Source organism: Colius striatus, chromosome 8 (genome assembly GCF_028858725.1).
Source record: "Colius striatus isolate bColStr4 chromosome 8, bColStr4.1.hap1, whole genome shotgun sequence".
Taxonomy (NCBI): Eukaryota; Metazoa; Chordata; class Aves; order Coliiformes; family Coliidae; genus Colius; species Colius striatus.
Genome location: NC_084766.1, coordinates 32193609 through 32214218, shown reverse-complemented (window position 1 = coordinate 32214218; position 20610 = coordinate 32193609). Strand labels below are relative to the sequence as shown.

The 20610-nt window shown below is 42.9% G+C and overlaps 1 protein-coding gene across 2 annotated transcripts in view; it reads right to left on the bottom strand.

Moving 5' to 3' along the window:
- The window catches only part of SLC18A2 (solute carrier family 18 member A2), a 28935-nt gene that overhangs the window by 2440 nt on the left and 5885 nt on the right, over nt 1-20610 (bottom strand). For both annotated transcript variants that reach the window (XM_062001656.1, XM_062001655.1), the window contains exons 4-15: nt 16725-16783; nt 15207-15290; nt 12387-12479; nt 11926-12015; nt 11778-11821; nt 11639-11699; nt 6826-6921; nt 3169-3247; nt 2880-2931; nt 2348-2411; nt 1415-1534; nt 721-854 (exon numbers count right to left, since the gene is read on the bottom strand). In XM_062001656.1, the coding sequence (XP_061857640.1) occupies nt 721-854; nt 1415-1534; nt 2348-2411; nt 2880-2931; nt 3169-3247; nt 6826-6921; nt 11639-11699; nt 11778-11821; nt 11926-12015; nt 12387-12479; nt 15207-15290; nt 16725-16783 (976 nt within the window). The remainder of the gene's footprint in view (nt 1-720; nt 855-1414; nt 1535-2347; nt 2412-2879; nt 2932-3168; nt 3248-6825; nt 6922-11638; nt 11700-11777; nt 11822-11925; nt 12016-12386; nt 12480-15206; nt 15291-16724; nt 16784-20610) is intronic.

The following is a 20610-nucleotide window of genomic DNA, read 5'->3' as shown; positions in this document are numbered from 1 at the left end:
GCTTTGCATTAAAGGTCTGTTGGGGGGCAGATACTGGGAGGTGCCTAAGCCATGGGGAGAGATCCTGTCCCTCCAGTGATTACCATGTTACAAGTGAAACCCTGACAGTGCCCAGGCACACACATGATAAACTTCATAACTCTGGCAAACAACAGCAGCTTCTGTTTTTTCTGTCTTTCTGTTCCTTGGTCTTAGGCAGTGTAACCAAAGAATAACAGAAATCTCTGCAGCCTGCAAAGGTCATGACAAGGGATTAACTGGAATCTCTGGCATTCTGCAGTCCAAATATGTGCAAAATGAAAGGTCTCTGGCCTCACATACGCCACTGTTTCAGCAAGATTCACTTCTCTACCACCTGTTCTGCTCATGCACATACAAAGCGTGAGCAGCACATGGAGCAGGTTCTGTCCTGACCTTGCAGAGATGTGCTGCTGCAGTGAGACCATGGTTATGCAAAATGACACTTTCACCTGAATAAACAACCAGCTACTACAGTTTGGGCTCAAGTCAATCTTGACTTTAGTTATGTGTAACTAAGAAAAAGCTTTTCTTTACACATCTTAGACATAAAAAACAGGGAGAGGTCGTTCCAAAGATGATGCTTGAGGGAGAAATGAACTGTGCTGGTCCCATTTTGGAGAAATCAAAGGTAAAGATGCAGAAATAAGTTACCATTTGTTTCACTGGAAAACAAAAACCACACAACCACGTTACACTTACCATTTTCTCCTCTTTGGCAGGTGGACTTCGAAGGAAGAAGCACAAGGGAGCAAAGAGGATATCCACAATCCCAATAATGGTCATGAGCCACGGAAACCCAATGGCCTTTGCGATGGCCCCACCGGCAGACGGACCTGGTGTAAATAAACCCCTTCTCTGAAAAATCACTCGGATGCAAAGTTTGCAGCAGTCACTTTAAACAAAGGTAATTTTATATCCAAAACTCCTGCTTTGCAAATTGATTTGAGGAATGGAAAGACATGTTTGTAATTATAACATAAACCTTCCCTGGCTCCATACTCCCCATTCATTGAAGAAATTAGAGATGCTCCTAGGGGCATCTCAGTCATGCACTCAAGGAGGCAGGGGCTCAGTGGGGAGTTAGTCTGTGGAGGGAAGTATCAGGACCACAGCTGTAGTGTTAGTTCTGAAGGGTCTCAGGCCCCTTTCCTGGGGATATCTTATTTGTGCTCAGTGCCTGACAGCTTCAAGCCTCTTATAGCTAGCAAAGTTGAGCACAGTATCACCGCAGAGGAGGGGAACAGATGCTGAACACAATTCCCTCTGCTTCCATTTCTTGTAGAATATAAGATCCCTCTGCTCATAAAGCCTGTGGATGCCACTGGGATTCACACCTGGCATCGTGGCCTATTCTCTTAACTGTTCATTATAGGCAGGAAAAGGCTGGACTTACCTATGGCAAAGCCCATGCAAAAGGCAACATCAGCTATTGCGTACACGCTGCCGTAGACAGACACATGACGCAGATCTACGAGGTAGCCCATAATTGGCATCATGGAGGAGTCCACCATTCCTGGGAGAGATGGAGGGAAACACAGCTCAGGATAATACAGTACTTTGGTTGGGGTTTTTTTCCTGTTAAAATCTTGGCCAACTATATGCTAAAACAGGATGCAAAGGCTGCATTAGCTTCCAGTCAATGAAAACTATGACAGTGATTTTAACATGACATCTGAGCCACACTTCAGTTGCACAGGACAGCTGCCAAAACTACTGGGATACTGGGGATATGTAGTTGTGCCTGTAACTTCTTTCCTAACCACACATCCCTCGTGCATGAAGATGCCCCAGAGCATTTGCTGACCAGCCACATGCTGAAAACCAAGCCCTGGCACCCACTCTAGCCTGGGGCTGTGTGGTCCAGCACAAGCAAAGGTCACACATAGTACCTGAAGAATACATGCACGTGGGCTTTGGAATTCCTATTATTTGATGGGCAAATAATTATTAAGACTGGTGTTGGGGTTTTTTAATGTGAAAAAAATGGCCATTTCTTTTTTTTGCCCACAACAGGAAAGACTATGGCTCCTGGATGGTGCTTGGCTTTATTTCTGAAAACAAGGCACAAATTCATGGCCAGTTTGAATGAGCTGTTTAGGTCGATGGAGCAATTCTGGACAGACTTCAGAATCCAGCTTGTCTTTAACAGCAGCCTGGTTCAAACTGCCTAAGCCTTAGTTCTCTTTACCAACTGATTTGGGCCACAGCTCAGGCTTCACTACTGTCAGATCAGAACAGCACCAAGACTAATTTTCCATGTAACTTCATTTAAAATCATATTTACATAACCAGCAGACTGTAAGAAATCACTGTTAATTTATCTTACCAATGGCAAATCCAACTCCAAAATTTGGTGCTATGAGGCCATAAATGTTTTTAGCGAATGGTACCTATAAAGGAAATTTCAAGCAGTTAAATAAGTTACACTGACATGCTAATGGAAGTTACTTTTCTCTTTCCAAGATGCATTCTCACAGTAGTTATGGCATGCCTGGTACAGCTGTGCAAGTTAAGAGTCTGGTCCTTGTTCTGGGCTACTGTTTCAGACAACTGTGCCACTAAACCACTGACACGTTTACTATTAGGAGCAATAATAAGCTGCTGAGTGACAGCTCAAAGGGGGGAAAAAAGGATTGTTTTCCTCTTTTCAGAGCCAGTCTTCTGTCAAAATTATTGAAACACTGAATTTTGAAAGCACTCAAAACTCCAATCTGGAACCTATTAACTCCACATTGTTTAATACAGTATTGTAAAGCAGAAACTGCAGCAAAATCTCAGGGGGCAAGATTGCCCAGTTGATGTGAAGATGAACACACAAACATTCAGATGGTTTGGAAATCCCATGATCTTCTACTTACGCATAAAATACTTATTCCCACGATCAACATCCCGAGTAAAGCACAAAGCCACCTAGCAAAGAAGAAACATCACTCAGAGATGGGGATACTGAGAGGGTGGAGCTGATCTCGAACGTTTCAAAGTCCCCTCTGCAAGGCCAAGTTACACAACCAAAGTAACAACGTGTTCCAAAAAGCGACTCTAGAACAAACTTTAATGTTCACCATCATCAATAAACTGTGCTGGCAAACACTGGCAATGCTACATGAGCAGACTGGAACATTATTAGTATTTTTAAATGAAGCATACCTTCCCATTTTGTGGGCAAGTATCCCAAAAAGATTAGTCCCAATGAGATAAGAGATACTGGCTGGAAGAAAAGCAACTCCTGAAAAATACAAATGAGATGTCTTATCAGCAAAGATTTTGGTGAAGTGTTAGAAGGAACTAATAAATTCCAGACAGTGCAGTTTTGATTTGAACACATCTAATAGATTCTTTGTGCATAATTCCCTCCCCCCAAAGAAATCAAATATCCGGTTTGTTGCAGCCTTCTCATGCAATCTAAGGGCATCATCTATGAAGTGTGGGAGAGATGTGATGCCTTTGAAAAGAGCTTTTCAGCATCAGCTACAAGGACTGGTATGGGAGAGGGGAAGGAACAACAAAGAGCAAAAAGTTTGCATCTAACTACAGCAAGCTTTGGGATAGGTCAAGGGAAGCAACTCTTTTGCGGCTGCATGGCTTATGGAGCATATGCTCAACACATGCAGCAGGCCCAGGATGGTCAAGGGGGGAGCTAATCCCTCCCTGGAGGAGGGGACAGCAGGACTGCTGCAGTGGCTTTGCAAGTCACAGACTCTCTCCAAAGCCTGGGAATGCCGGGAGGCATCGTGTTGAGGTCGTGGTCCTTGGTCAACAGCAGCCAAAGCCAAGTAAGGTAAAGTAAAGGTGAGGAAACTTTAAAATCGTGCTATTAAATTGACTAGAAACATATTGACTGTTAAAAAAAATAACCTGTTATTGGTTTAAATTTTAAAAACTTATTACCTATAAGGACTTACAGATGAGGATACCTAACTAAATTCCCTCTGTCTCTAGCTGGGAAGGTATCTAGAAGGTATCTGGACCCTCCCATTTTCCCCACATCCACTCACAAAGACATACTGTTTGGACCAGCAATTTTTTTATAGTCTGATGTTTCCACAGCAGTGGCTGTTGCTGGAGTAGATGCTGGCTGCATGGTGGCTAGAAATATCTCTGGTTTAAAAGCCAATTAGAGCCTGTACTGGAGGATTCATCTTCTCCCTGTACGGAAGTCACAAGGTAGGACCCAGCCCGAGGAGACACATCAAAGGAAGAAATACTACCAGAGACCATGGTGTGCCATTGCCTTGGCTGCCTGGAGAGCACCAGTGTGAGGGCAGAGGCTACTCTTGAGGAGAAGAGAGTGTAGGAGAAATATCTGAGAGGCAGAGGAGTGGGGCAGCTGTGCTTAATGCTGCATCCTTGTGCAACAGCATTGAACAGTTCAGGTGTCTTGGGAGAAATAAGACATGCTATTTTTCTGTTCTTCCTGGTAAATTTTGCATCTTCTTAATGAAAATAAACCTGACAAAACTGGGGAGAAGTCTGACATACTAGCACATGCCATGACAAGCCTTCCACTCAGCCACTGTTAAATCAGGGAGTTCAGATTTAGAAAGCAGCCTTGACATTACGGTACGCAAGCAAACCGTCACCTTGAAGTGTATATGCTGCTCATCTTTCACCAAGGCAACACACATTTTCTCATTTCCTGCCTATCCATCTTCATATCTTTCTGATACTCAGAAGAATAATAAAAAAAAAAAAAAGAGGAGTGATTTTTAGCACAGCAATATCCTGTGATTAAAATCCATGTGGGTTACAATGGCCATGCTGCAGAGAAACACTTTCACCTGTGTAACCACAGCGACTTCTGTCCTGCTTGGAGCTGTCTTTTTATACCAAATGGTCACAGAGAGCAGAGCTTGACAATGGTAAGAGAACTATCCTGCAGGGGCTTGTTTAGTAAGACTTGCAGGTTGGTGTGTAAGTGGTGGGATACTGAAGCAGAGCTGTCATTTTCTAAATAAGCTTTATGCATAGTGAGGTTAATTGATCAAGTGATGAGGGTTTTCTACCTTCTTCAGATCGTGCTTCAAACAGCTGGATGTCCAAATTGGGTTAGATAACCATTTGCTTAAAACCCTGTGGTTCAAGATATAATTTAAGAGGCTTAAAAACTTTAATTAATGCTGTCAGATCAGACAAAGTGTAATGGGATCAATTACTTAAGTCATTAAGGGGCAAAATTAGTCTGAATTTTAAATGGGTATTTTCCTTCTAGGAACCTCTGTTCAACTAAAAGGTTTGTAAATCTCATTTCCATTGCACCAGCAATATGAAACAGTAATGTGAAGGAGGTAAATAATCGACCTTTCTTTTGCTTGGTGAAGTTTGAACCATGCAAGTTTGTGTGTGGATTTTGCTGTGTTACAGGGTAGCAGTCACCACTGTGTTCAGCAGCTTAGCAGCACATTAAGGACTGCTGCCTATGGCCACCCTAGATCTGAGCTACATTAATCAAAACCAAGGTTTGTACTCTCTATATGGTGTAGGGACACCCACATTAACATACAGCAGGGATATCAGTTATGAAAATGACATTAAACCAGCATCAAAAGGATTTTTCTTTCAAACACCATGTATTGACGTTAAAAAAATACCCCCCTGAAATGCCACAGCACAGGACACTTCATTAACTTTATCAAATAGATATATGTTGTGTTTGTAACCATAACTCTTTCCTACAGCCTGTTAAAATGGCAAAGAGCAGGCAGATGGATAGGGAGGATCAGCACAATGTGCTGTGGCACACAGAGGCAGGCATCCCTCGCTCAAGACTATTCACACTGACCTCTCTCACACAGTTTGATGCTCACTGGCAGTCCACAGAATCCCAGAAGGGCAGGGATTGGGAGGGACCTCTAGAGATCATTCAGCCCAATCTCCTGCTAAAGCAGGTTCACCTCCATCAGATCATACAGGAAAGCATCCAGGCCCATTTGGAAACCTCCAGAGAAGAAGGCTCTACAGATTCTCTGGGCAGCCTGTGCCTCACCCTCACAGCAAAGTTTCTTCTCATGTTCCAGTGGAACTTCTTATGTTCCAGTTTGTGCCCATTATACCTTGTCCTGTCAGTTAGAAAAAAACCCAGACTTTGTCCTCCTGTTCAACTCAAAAGTAACTACCCCAACTTTACTCTCTAGTCTAACTTGATAGATGGGACAAATTCTCAAGCTTGCCTGTAGACACTGGTTTCCCAAGCCCGTGTCCCTGTTACAGGTTATAAGTTGGGGCTCTCCCTTTGCAATCTGTTGAATGAGATGACTAAGTAACCACTGAAAGGGTGTCAAATCTACCAAATCCAAGGGCAAGGGCTCCTCATGCCCTTGGTGGCCACACTTTAAGTAAAGTCCATCCTTCTTCCAGACATTATCTGGAGCAGCCTCGGAAAGAGCATGTGTTGGCATGAGCATACTCTGCACCAAACATAGTGCCCCTGCTGCAGATTTCTGTGGTTGCCTGCTGCTGGCAATACAAACTAGGAACTGAGGATGGATCCCACTGAGAAAAACCCCAGTGGAATATTTTTTCCCTGCACTTGCTGCCAGAGGAACCAGGACAAGCCCAGGGCTGAGGCTGCCTGTATCTATTTCTCCTTGCAAGGTGAGCATTGCCTCTTATTGCAGCCTCTATTAAAACAGCATCAATACACTGCCTATTTTCCTTTCAAGCTGATGTTTGCAGTTGTGCAGGTATAACACTGACAATTGAAAGACAGTCCAAAAAGAAAGCCTATCCTGAAACATGTAAGGAGACCATCATGAACAGGACCAGAAATGAGACAATCATTAGACAAAATAATATACTGTACTTTACCAAGTTGCCACTTTTTGGAACACATGGTCTCCATCATCCAGATGGGTAGTGCTGGTTCAAGCATAGCAATTGCCATGTTTGCAAAGCAGATTGATCCTTAAAGAAAATGGAGGAGAAAGAAAAGTGAACAAAGAGCCACACCAATAGATGCTTTTTACAAAAAAACATTGCATTTTTACAGTGCTATTTGTCCTGCATCAAGTGTTGCTTAATATGAAACAGAACAGAATGTAAAATCACTGAAGACTAACTTTCTCTGCATTTCCATTCTCCTAGAAATTCTACAATAAAGGTTAAGCTGTTTTCATAACGTGAAAGTCTGCAGTGAGCTTGATGACATTTGGAAAGTTCATGAGGTCTGACTGTTGTACAAATTGATTAGCATGATTATACAGTCTTTTGGTCTTTATCTAGTCTCTTGAGGCAAAAATGGAGCCTTGTTGTGTAAGAGGCACAGGCTCTGACCCTACGCCTCGGCCATCTGAGAGTGACTACAGTGAGATGGTGAGGGTCTCAATCCTAAAAATACCATGAGACAACCCAGGAGATGTCTGTCCTCTACAAAAGGGAACTCTGTGTAGAGATGCTATAGCTAGCAGCCACTAAGGCCATGCAGCAAAGCGTGGCTCTGGCTGAGCTTGCCTGGTGCTATGAATTTCAAATGCTTCCTTTGAATTTCTGGACCTTTGGTCACTCAGACACAAAGGATAACAAGCAGTGGAAGTGCTGATTCAGTCTTGCCCTCCAGCTCAGCTTTGCCCTATGCCACCACCCACAGATCCAGACTCCAGTGGGTTTGTGTCAACTTTGTCTATCCTCAGATGTGCACTTCAGCTCTAGTACAGGGATTACTAAACTCCATTGAATTTCTTTGGATTTGAGATCCTTTCCCACTTCTTGACAAAAAACATGAAGCAGTCAAAGTCTAATGCAGGGCAATGGGACACATTCTCTCTGCTCATCCCTTGCAAAATGCCTTTCGAGGGAGTTTGGAAGTCACTAGGAGTGACAACCTCAAACTTGTGTTCCCACTTTTCTTCCCAGTATCTATTATCTCTGAAATTTAGGAAACTAAGAAAATATTCTAGACTCTACCATCACAGTTTTACTTTTCTTTCAGATTTAATTTGTGCTAGGTCAGAGAAATATTTCTCCTGGAACAAGTTCCTCATCATCCAGTTGAAAACAAAATGAGCACTGATGTCATTCTTTGCTCAAACCTGTCACAGTATATTAGACTGTGTATCCACAATTCCTAAAATGAACTTCCAGGCTAGCTGGCTCACTCCCTTCCAGGGCAAGGAGCAACAGTTCAGCACTGCTTTAGCCCACAGATGAAAGGTTAGAGCTAAAACTAACCTTTCCACTCTGCTGCAAGCTCCCACTAGCATAGAGTCTGTAAGGAGTCTGCATTAAAAACCTTGAGGCTGTCCTAAGCCAAAATTTGCTGCACTTGAGAGGCTTCCTTGATGCTGGAAAAGCATTCCAGGCCACACAAAGTGCAGGGCCATTCTAACAGAGATGGTTTAAACAGAAAAGATCTTATTCCACTCTTGAACTCCACAGAGAAATGAGAAACAAGCATGCATGAACGTGTGTGTGGCATCTCTTTCTCATTAGGTCAGGAAGCACCACCAAAGCTTAGCAAAGCAGTCAGGTACGTGATTACAAAGGTACTTCAGGTCTTGATGACATGCCCCAAAAGAAAAGTGAGAGCTTGAGCTGCTACTCTACAAACTCAAGTCCAATAAAGACTGTAGTGCCTTAGCAAAGCTTCCCCAACAGAAGAGAAAATATCTTTTTGGTGTGTCTTGCACCCCTCTTCAGAGTGCCATATCTCAAAGGCACAAATCCTACACTGTTTTGTCTTTAAATTAAATATCCTGCATTGCCTAGGAGGTGTGAAATTCCAAGCCTTCCATCTGGATCTCACCTCTGTAGCTGCAAACCCAGTTGGCTTTTGGCAGAATGCCACAGATTTGGCAATTGGGTTGTGAACCTGCTAGTTTGCTGTGAAGAAGCAGGTACCCAGTGAAAAGATGTTGCAAGTGGGTTCTCAGGAACCCACATGCTCAGGATGACATCTGTCTCAACTCTGGGTTTTAAATCTCATCATTTAAACCACCTTGTCTGTCAGTGCAATTTTGTCACTTGGTAGCACCTGAAGTTTCTTTAATCCCTGTCAGTGAGAATGCCACGGACTTCATTCACTGTGCTCCTACCACCAGTGCCAAAAAACATCAGTAACATCCTTTTTGCCTGGGTCAGCGAGTACTGATGTCACTGACTCTGAAGCATCACCTCTGACACAAGCCACATGGGGAATGTGAGTAAATACAGACTCTGACTCCCTTCTCCTGCCAAGGTTTTCATGTGAGTTTGCCATATCATGCGGTCCCATTCCTCTGACACCCACATCTTTGTGACTTCCCCACCATGACTCAGGAGTGGCCACAGAAAAAGCTATTGCTGGCACTGAAGGTGAGCAGGCAGCAGGACTGGCTGTAAGGACTGTGATATACAGGGAGTGAATGAGAGCACTGGCCTCCTGTCGTGACAGTCAATGCTATTAACTCACAGGCAGTATGTGTTTATCAAGGTAAAAAGCTTTGCTTTCAGGAAGGAGATTGGAACTCCATGCTTGAGTGCAAGACACTTTGTATTAAAGAGTCATATTGTGCTAGAGATAAACCAAATTGGTCAGAAAGTGCTTGTACTTTGAGAATACAAACAATTATGACTCAAGTGACTCACGCTCAGGAGATGGAATTGGAGTTTATACCATGAAATTAGTGTACCTAAATCCAGAGTGCAAAAAGCTACTTAAACTGCTGTGCCGTGTGCAGCACGCCTAAAATGTCCCTGGATTTTACTTGTGGTTAACAAGTCAGCCCACTAAAGATGCAGACATTTTGTTAATGAGGTAGTTAACTGCCTTAAAAGCTATTCAAAACCTCTAATCTCCCTGAGCAGTGCAAACCTAACTATACTGTTATCCTTCTCCTCTCTAATCGTTGTATCTGACCATCATACACAGCAAAGGGTTGAACATCTATGTTCACAACATCCTTGTGAAGCAGAAGACACTGTCCTGGCTTGGATATGGAGAAATGCAGCAGGATGCCTCCACTGATTGCCTCAGGGTGTTTGAGCATGGAGCCAGCTCTGCCATCCCAACCAACTGCTTGCCCACCTTTCCCTGCTAGTATAAGACACAGAAGTTCCCATTGTAGAAAGCAGAGCAAGGAAAATACCAATCTTCTTTTGGAGTAACTGAAAGCAAATGAAACATTCAAACCTTTTCACTGTAAGAAGCAACAACTTCCCAGTTGAAGCAATTAACAGTTAAAGAGTGTTCCTGGTGCATCAAGAAATCTGCATTTGGACTGATGTGCCCTGGGTAGGCCATAAAAAAAGTCTGAATTTCTAATTGGTATTTGGCTGTCAGCTCTGAAAAAGACCACAGATTTGGTCTGCAAGGGAAATAAAGCACGGGGAGAAGAGATTAGAGAACATCAACATCCTCCACACCATCAAAGCTCTGGGCAGTCTCTGTCCTGAAAGGCAGTCCCTGGGTGCTGTACCTGCTTTACAGAGTCCTGAAACAACAGCTGAAACAGCTGTACAGAAGAGAATAGCTGCACAAATTGAATGCCACAGAAACTGGATGCCATGCAAATATGTTAGAAGATGGGAAGAACGTCCATCCCTGCTCCCAGCAGACATTGGACATGATCAAGATAGTGGAATCCGTGATCTTTACAACCTTTTCCTCTTCCTTGGCAAAGACTAGTTTGGCATAAGCAGCTATCGTTTTCAGGCAAAATACTTCTTGAAATCAATCCCCAGGTCATATTTTGTGGTTTAAACCCAGTTCTATCACAGACTAGACCTTGGCAGGAATTGCATTGCTCTCCAGAAATCTACTTTATATGATAGATGGACCTGACTTTGCAGCACCTGCTTTATGCACTGTAAGAGAAAAGGTACTGAATTAGATGAATGATAGGTCTGATCTCTTATGACAACTACTGTCTTGCCTACTCTTTTCCCATCAATACTTCTGTGAAAGTTTAGTGCTCCAAGAATTTCTCAAGCAAAAGTGTTTGTGTAACTTGAGTTACAGCTTGACCAAGGATCTAGTCAGAGAGTGAGGCTAATGGTCATTCCTTAAAGTCACCAAGAAACAGCAAATCCATAAAATGCCTGGAAGCACTGCTTTCTCAGACAAGCAGGTTAGGATTAAGGAATGAAACTGTAAAAATTAGGATCTCTTTTCACCTCTGTTATGGATATTAAGAAGGGGCAGGCTTAATTGCAAACATACAACCAAACAATGCAAGAAGGCAAACTTCCCTTGAGACAGAAAGACTCATTAGACAAATGACAGATGTAACACCAAACCCCATTCACCATTCAGCCCAGAGCTTTTCCCAGGTAAAATCCATGCTCTTGTGACCAAACTCACTCCCTCTTCAAACAGAAACAAAGATGGGTGTTACTCCCTCACACCTGCCTGTGATGTGCTGGCAATCCACGCCTCCAAAAGCCTTGACCCTACTCACTTGCCTCATAGAAGGTTTCATGGCCACATCTCAATGCCTTAGCACACAATCTCAAGTCATGAGCATCCTTTCAGCTGCAAAAACACCTACATTTCAAACTTTCTACTGGTATATTCATCCTGTATTACCAGCTGGTTCATTGAACTTTATGTAAATGAAACCAGCAAGCGACAGTATTGTTAAACCAGCTCAGCCTGAGATATAACACCAACAGTTGGATTAAAGGGAAAACAAAAAGGATCTGGTACCTGCTGCAATAATGATATATGGGTCCTTCAGAAGTGTCAGTAACGGTGTCCCCTTCTGACTCTAGGAAACAAAAGCCTGGGATTAGGAAAGGCCAAGTACCATCCATTGCCTAGAGTGTTTAATAAGTGTAATACTTACTTCTGCTTGTGCTCTGGATGGCTGCAGAACAAATAACTGAACAGCTGTGAAAAGAAATCCACACTGTAACATCGGTTCAAGAAGGGGGTTAGATGGTGGTGATAAGGGATGTGCTACTTGGTGATATTGACTCTTCTTATTTACTGACCTCCATCCAACAGAGCTAGTGCTGCCAGCACCAGGAAAGGAGAACTCTTCCCCACAAACTCATACATCACACTCCCAAAAGGTGGGCCCACTGCCAGGGAGAAAAAAAAGGGCACGGCTGTGAAGCCACATCTCTGAATAAACATCCCCTGCAAGCATTTGAGCATCCTGCTCTTGGCACTCAGGAACCAAAACCCTCCATTTAACCCCCTTCCCCCATACAGAAACACAAAGCTCATTGATCATGGTGATAAACATGTTCTTTAGTCTCCATGAAAACAAATCCCAATCATATCAGTGATTATTGCCTGAAATAAATGTAATGATAAATGAAATGTATATGTGCTGCTGTGGGAAAAACCAATGTTATACTCAACAAAGAGGCTTCTGCTGCTTTCCTAGATCACAAGTACATGCTTTGGGCAGGTTGAGAGATGTGGGCAGAGCTTCCATCTCACTGACCTAATACTCCCATGGCAAGGCCTCCTAGTGCAATTCCCATGGCGTTGCCTCTCTCTTCATCATCTGTATAGACACTGGCAAGCATACCCATCCCTAAAAGAAAAAAATAAGCACATTTTCAAAAGCACCACACAAAATCAGGCAGTTTAGAGCCAGTGTTCAGCCAGTCTTACTAAACATTATACAGGCATGACAGCAGGTATGTAGATATATATATATTTGTGCTTACATAGAGAATCTCTCTTCCACGTGGGATTCACTTTGAAGCAAAAAGGAGGTTTGGCAAATGTAAATGGTCTCCAAGACCATTTTCTATTGTACAGTATTATACAGGTGACTTAACATGCTCACATTTGATAGCTACTTTGTCCCTGTCTTTTTCACTGAGCTTTTAGATGATGCTTTTGAAGTAGGTGAAACAAAGCTTTTGATAAGTATTCACTACCTCTTATTTATAACCAGGGCAGTTGACACAAAGGTCTGGGGAGGACTCCCGGCTGTCACTGTGGCCAGTGCTAGCTGTGCTCTGGGCATGAGGTATTATGCTAAGCTGATTGCTGAAGTTCAGCATCCAAAATGAAAGGATTCTTTTGAGCTTTATCTTGACACACCTCACTTCTGCATTTGATCATGAGCCTTCATTTCACCAAAGGAAACATGAAGCCTAATTTACTTGCGTTTTCTATGAAGCATTCAGACACTGTAGGTGTCAATGGCACAGGAAAGTCCTCACAGAAACCAAGAATTCTGTTGTCAAATCAAGGTTTAAGTAGGACTCCATCATCAGTGTCCACAACTATGCAGTGAGCCAGAAAAATGAAAGCAAAATATTCCATGATTGACCATTAAGTGAATACCATCCATCAGGTGTAGCACAAGAGCAGAGGGCCTGTGGGGATGGACATGCTTAGAAACTTGTGGATGACATCAGATGCTTTGCATGAACAGCTCAAGAGCAAGTTAAAGGACCATATCAGAATTCAGAGTGCATTTGTAAGGTTCAAATAAATAAGTCTGGAACAAAATAGAAGGCAGTATAAAGAGAATAACACAAAGTTTTACACCACGGTAGGAACGATCAGATTGCAGGGGTGAGTAAATGACTGATTGGCAGCAATAGTACAGAAAACTGCCTTTGCCTCTGAGATATGTGAAGGGATTCTCATTGCTGTTGTGAGGAGGCAAAGCTTCTTCTGAGTGCTGGGTCTGGTGCTGGTGCAGCACAGGAGGAAAGGTGGGGGTGACTGGGGATAGCCAGAGAAGGGCAACGAAGGTGAGAAATGGCTGGGAAAACATATCTGTGAATGACAACTGCAGGACTCTCAATTTAAAACCAGAGAGGAGAAAAATGGTGTGAGATGTGGTAATAATCTTGCCATTTTTAAAAAAAGAGGCATAAAGATAAAGAATAAAGCTGCTCTTCAAGTTTTCTCAAGCACAGGAGGCAGAAGTGGGTTTACATGACAGTAAGGAGAGATGAGACATCACAAAAGACTTCCTGACTATAAAAGTACTTAAGCACAAAGCTAGATGCTGAGGGCATTTCTGGAGGCTTCTGAGAACATGTTTGTCAAGTATGCATGAGGAATGACAGGCACAAAGCTGATTCTGCCTTCAGGAAGGGAGCAGACTAGACGATCTCTTGGCCTTTCCTGCTCTATTTTATAGGCTGTCTGTGGAAAGAAAAAGTCATGTATTCACCCAAAAGCCATATCTCAAGGTACACACTTGCACAGGGACTGAGCTGAAGCTGAATGATAACTTTGATTCTGGCACGTCTTCCCTTTGGAAAGCAAAACTTGCAACCTTAACTGGTACAAGGAGAAAAGAGGGGTTTTCTTGTCTCTACCTCTCTTGCTTGTCTTTGCCTTTCCCATTGGTCTTCTCATTCCAGTCCCTGCCTGCTCCCTTAGCTACATCCCCACTCTTCCCACTACTCATTCAGGCTTAAATCTTTCTCCCTACACAGTGCTTGTTGCTCAGCTTCAAACCCATCTGAAGCTTAAGGTGCTTCTAGCTCCAAGTTGGAACGCTCGGTCTGGGGCATTCAGTCTCCCCAGCTGCCCCAAGCAGTGCTGCCCAGCTGGAGCAAAAGCCCTGGCAAAAAGAACCTGGGAGGAATCCAGCTGCCAAATTCTTTTAAAGTATCTATGGAATGTATGTGAACCCTGCTGACAGATCAGCCCAACTTGGAAAGGCAAAATTTCCTGAGGAGGCCAAAAGACACATTATTGACTTAAAACTCTCTTCATCCTGTGAGCTAAATTTATATTCCTGCATGGGAATTTTTTCAAAGGAAAGGTTGTGAGATGTTCTAACACTAATGAATCACCTTTTCTCCAGTCTCAGTCTGAGCTTGGGCTGAAAATCCATATTGTGTTTCACCTACTCATGTCAAACTTCTAACCTTGTATTGGAAATCTTATCCAGACTGGCAAACAGTATAGTAAGTCCTTGAGAACATTTTATAACATAAATTTCAGTAACAGGCAGAGCCGCTGTCCCTACTATAATAAGCACCAACATAAGTTCCTGATGACCTTTAAAATGGAAGTGTTGAAGATGCACATGCAGAAATCCCAGGGAGAGTGCAGTTCATTTTGCTCTGCCTTACTGCAGCCCAAATACCAAGGATGTCTGAAAAGACATCTGATTTTGAGCTACCTCATATAAAAGGGACACGAAAAAATCCCCATGGAATTGACTTAATTGAATATTTTGGTATTAATTATTGAATGTGCAGACAAAATACAACTCAGAGAATGTTAGAAAATGACAGAATGGATGCTCTGCATTTCATTCTGTCATCTCTTCTCTTACCTGCCACTGAAGAACAAGAGGAACCCACTCCTTGAAGAGACCTGGCAATAAACAGTAACGTGTAGCTTCCAGAGAAGGCAAACACTACAGGAAAGAAAAAGAGGTACATTTTTCAAATTGGATTAACCCTAACTAGGTTAAAAAGTTAGATTTCTTTAAACTATCACAAAAACTTCCTGAAATGCAGTCAAGTGTTTACAGTCACTTGTGCCACTTTCAATGCTAACTGCATTATTTTCTCTTATTGCATTTAGATGTGGCAGTGTTGAATTGCTCTCAGGTGTTTAAGCCTCCTGGGAAAACAGGAGGCAAGCGCACCAGCACTTTTAACTAATTACTTGGGATTTGATTACATCCTGCTCTGATTCAGCTACACACAGAAGGAGTAATAAGACCTTTCTTTCCAGCCTTGCCTCCTGTCAGTGCTCCACTTAATGCAGCCCAGCCTGAAGCTCCAGGCATTCAGGCAAGGCAGGATTTAGCATGCATGCACCTATGGTTCCTCAAATAAGGAAATGGGTGGTGAGGGGTTTCACATGGGTGTTGCCAGCTCTGCAGTGGATGCTGTGCCATGCAGCTGGCTGAAGGTGCAGAGAAGCCAGCTGCACCCATTCAAGGGCTGTGGCAAGCTCCTGATCCTCCCAACAGCACAGCACCAGAGAAACTGCACCTGAGGAGGAGGTGCCTTTCGATCTCTCCCCAGCAGGTTTTACCCCATGCTCCACCCTGCTTTTTGGGACAGTCCACTTGCTGTCAGAAATATATTCCTAATACTTCACCTAAATTTTATTTCATGCAGTTTTAAGCTCATTATCCCTCCTCTTATGTACAGTAGACATGGAAAACTGTTTGTTCTTTTCCTTTTTGTCATAGCCTCTGATACATCTGCCTTCTGAAGCAAACCTGGGTCTTTCATCATCCTTCACAGGCTTCTGATGATGCTTGATGTTCTCCCCTGTGCTCTTTCCATCTGGGCCACTACTTAAGTGCCATGCCAAAACTGAACATAAAGCACCAGCTGAGGCCTTATCAGTGTCATTTAGAGCAGACAAACGATCTCTGCTGACTTGCAGGCTCTGCTCCTGTTTGCACATCCCACAGCAATGTTTAAACAACACCTATCATACTGTTGACTCATACTCTACTCGTGAGCCACTGCAGCCTCACAATCTTTCTGATAAGCCCCTATGATAGCTGGTTGTTAAGGTCCTTGCAAAACAGCCCTCTCATGGCTATCAGTTTTAAACTGTCAGGTCACAAGAACACGAAAGAAAGGTTCAGCTAAGGAAGAGGTCAGCTGAGGTGGGATGGAAGGTTGTGAATCCTTTAGACCACATTCATAAGAGCATACTTGTCAAATCTCGTCACCACCACCATCCTCATAGATGTGCATCATCTACATGGATGTAAGGGAGGAGCAGCCACCCTTAAATTCGCCTTGGAAATCAGTCCCTCAACATCTACAAGAAGAATTCCCAGTTGCATTAGGGCCAGACCAAGTAAGATGTGAACACTTACTGATTGTTGACACAAACATGATGCAGAAGCCAGCAAACAGTGGAATCTGGTAGCCTATTCTGGAAAACAAAATGAACATTCACATTTCTGGGGTTGTCTCACTGACATTTTAAGTTAGACTTACACAACACCACAAAAATCCAACTTGTAGTTCCATGGTGGGCTTTGAACTATTTTTTGTGGAATACATGATCGAATTTGTCCAAGTTACAAATGCCTTTTCATCTGGCACAACAGATTTTGTATCTGAAATCCCTGGAAGAAATCCTTCTCTCAGAATCTGATCGCCTTGTTCTCGTTCCACCATGATTGTTCCCAATAAAGTCCCTCTGGGCCTCCATGGGGTTGCCCAAGACATGAGAAAGGAAGATTTGTCTGAGCATGCTGAACTTCTAAATATTCCAGTACTGTTTCAATGCTCATCTGTTTCCATTCTCATGACACAATGACTATAACAAGATACAGTCAAGCCAATGGCTTTTTTACTTGAAACAATTGTCAGCAGCTTAGTTGGAGTTCTGCCTCAGCCAGGAGCACTGGAAGAGTCCCAAAGAACCTGAGAATAAGATATTTTTTTCTTTACATGAGTTTAGAAGTAAAAATGGAGCTGATCAAAGCTTTCTTCATCAGCCTGCTTCTTCATTAGGAGTCTAAAGAGCCTGTGAAAATGCCTGGTTGCCAGAAGCATTTTCAAGCTTCCAGAAATCATTTTCAAGCTTCCAGAAATCATTTTCTATCTGGACAGTAAATACATTTTTTAATATCTAAAACTGGAATTTCAACAAAACATCCACAATATACTGTTTTTCCCACCATTAAAAACCTACCCTAGAATGAAACCCACTACCCAGGTAGCTCTGAAGACAGCCTGTAAATCCTATTCAGCACACTTTATTCAGAGCTGCTTTTTTTTGTAGTAGGATTGTGCATCTCAAGTGTATTTCCAAAGACATCTGCAAGAATGGATGATGCTGTTCAAAGGAATACTGATTGACTTTAGCTTCCAATGATTTGACAGTATTGGGCATTTCTATTGGCAGTATTGGCTGAAGTAGGTCAATCAAATAATAGAAGAATCTCTAATGGCCCTTTTCATTCTTAGCAACAGCAGTCGTGACATAAAATAATTGCTCTGGGCTTTGGGTTTTTTGTTAACATCATTTTTAGTCAGTTAAGGACCTTGGATAATGGCAAACCCTCTGCAGTGCAGAGCTTGATGTTCATTATATGTCTCATTGTAACGTTTGTTTGAGCTTTGTGAAACTAGCACACGCATTTCTACACAGAATCATAGAATGGTGGGGGTTGGAAGGAACCTCTAGAGATCACACCACAGAGATCTCTAATGAAGAACAATTATGCCTCAATTTTGCCTCAAGAACAATATCATCACGACATTAAAATACAACAAAAACTTAATGCACAGATTCTTCTAGCTGAAATTTGTAAGTGGCTGTTACCAATATCCAGCAGAGACAAGTTCCTCCTGTAGTGATTGTGGGTACTGGACTGGTGTCTCCAAAGCAAGTTAAATCCCTGACACTACCTCAGTCTTTGTGGCCTTATAATCTCTCTGCATTTTGATGTCTGGCCTGTAAGAAAATAACTCTACGGGGCTTTTTTAACTGCTTTATTTTAAGTGGATGATTTTTCCAAGCCTGCCTCTTGTCTTGCTGAGTGTATAGTAGGTATTGTATGAGGGGATGCTACTCTGCAGATGTTTCTAGGTACATGAGGAAATAAAAAATCACCTGTTACCAACTTCTTGCCTGCCTCAGAGCTGGTGAGCACCTCCCAGTGAGCTCAGGTAGAACAGGCCACAGAGAGCTCAACCATAATTGCTTTGATTTGGAATTTTTCAATTAAAGGAAGCACTGATAGAAGTACAGGTTAATAACTCCCAAACCCTGCAGTATGGCTGCTGCTGGTGCTGAGAGATATCATCTTTCTCTGTGGTATGAAAGCAGAAGTTGAATGCTCTTATGCCTTCTTCCAGGGCATAAGTTGTGTCTGTCAAGGCCACCCCAGAGCTATCTAGGGTGGACACTGGGAAGAAGTCTGATTTCAGTACAGAAATCCAGCAGTTCTCATGGCACAGGAGCCATGAGAAAGCAATTTACTTCTACTACAAGTACATTGAATTCAAATTCAGTGATTTGCATGAAGACAAAGCTGTCCAAAATGTCTCCCACATTCACATTTCCATCACTAGATCAGAGACATGAGCTGTGAGATCTTCCATAAACTCTAAGACACGAAGAGAAAGGCTGCTGTACTGGTTCTAAATGATACTCTATCAAGCTAAAGCAGATTTCAGTTCTTCCAGTAGGCTCCCTACTCTCAGAAAGTTTCTGGTGGTTGGAAAGAAAACAAGCAGAAGTCACTCTTAATGCTCAGTGAAATACTGCACATGCATCACTCTTAATTTTGTAGTCACAGATATGATTCTTCCTTTCAAACAGGGTCATGGCAATGTGTAGCAATACATAGCAGAGGCTGGTGAGGGAAGAACTGGAGCAGAGCTCAGTCCTACACTGGCTACTCGGCAGACCATGATGCTTTATCACACATACTGAGGTCTAACAAGTAGCTTTTCCTCCACAAAGAAATGAATCATTTCAGAATTCAACTCTATGTGAGCACAGCCAGCCATTTCAGCCAAAGTCTGCATTGCCAGTGACCCATCACACAAGATGATGCAAAGGGATGCAGGTCAGCACAGGAAATGGTTTGTGCTGAATTAAACAAGTCCTTATAATCCTATGAAAAGCTAAATACTATAGCCTGGAGCTTCACCCACAACTTGGAGCTGCACAATTCTGCCCCTGCATGAGACTGCTGACCCTCTGGAATCATAAAATCACGGAATCATTTTGGTTGGAAACAGCCTTTAAGATCATCAAGCACAGCCACTAACCTAACACTGCAAAGCCTACCACTAAACTGTGTCCCTAAGTCATGGTTGCTCTTGCTCAGGGGACAGTCTTCCCCACAGCCAGCTGACACATAGTTAGATATGCACATTGTCCTTTCCTGGGTAATCTTAGTAAACCCTGCCTTCTCCTGAAATAGCAGCCCTAAGCTGGCAGTTGTGCTACCTCAAATGTCTCATCTGCAGCTGCATTCCCTGATGTGTCCAACAGACACTAGAGAGCACAGACTGGGAGATTTTGCTGAAAAATTACACTGTATAACATAACTAATCACCAAAAGGAGAGGCACTACCTGTAACAGACAACTATTCAGTGATTCTGGCCCTTGGTCCCAAGCCATTCATGTCCTTCCCATGTGAAACCTGTGAATATGAAGTTTCTACTTCTCAGCCATGACATGGCATGCTCCATCACAGGTCTCTCTACATTCTGTTCCTCTGCATACATGCAGAATCACAAAAGAATATTACAGCCTGTCTTCTCTCTTCTTTTTTTTCTTGTTACCACACTCAAGCACGTAATTTTCTTGGGCACTCTTTTCAAAACCCTTCAAGAGGATCTGAAGCTGAGTCCAGCGTGTTGCATGAAGGCTACCTGCAGCTAAAAGTGCTTCCTACAAGTATTTCTGACCTCTGAAAAAGGCAGAGTCATTAGTTGAAGGATGGAGAGGAAAGGCTGCCACTGCTGGAGAATGCCTCAATTATTGTGTTTCAGTCCCATGTTAGTCCCAGATTGCAGGACTGTTTGGAAGTGGTTTATGCCCATTAACGAGGTTACTCTACAATAAGTGATGGGTCCTGTGCAGCAGCAAAATAAAGGTTACACTGACCAGGTTAGCAGCTGTGGATGATTAGAGCCTAATTACCCATCCATTACAGTGCTGCAAATCCAGATTTCAACCTTGTCATACAGCTACACCACTGCAAGCACCCCTTAAGTCTGTCCTGGTTGGC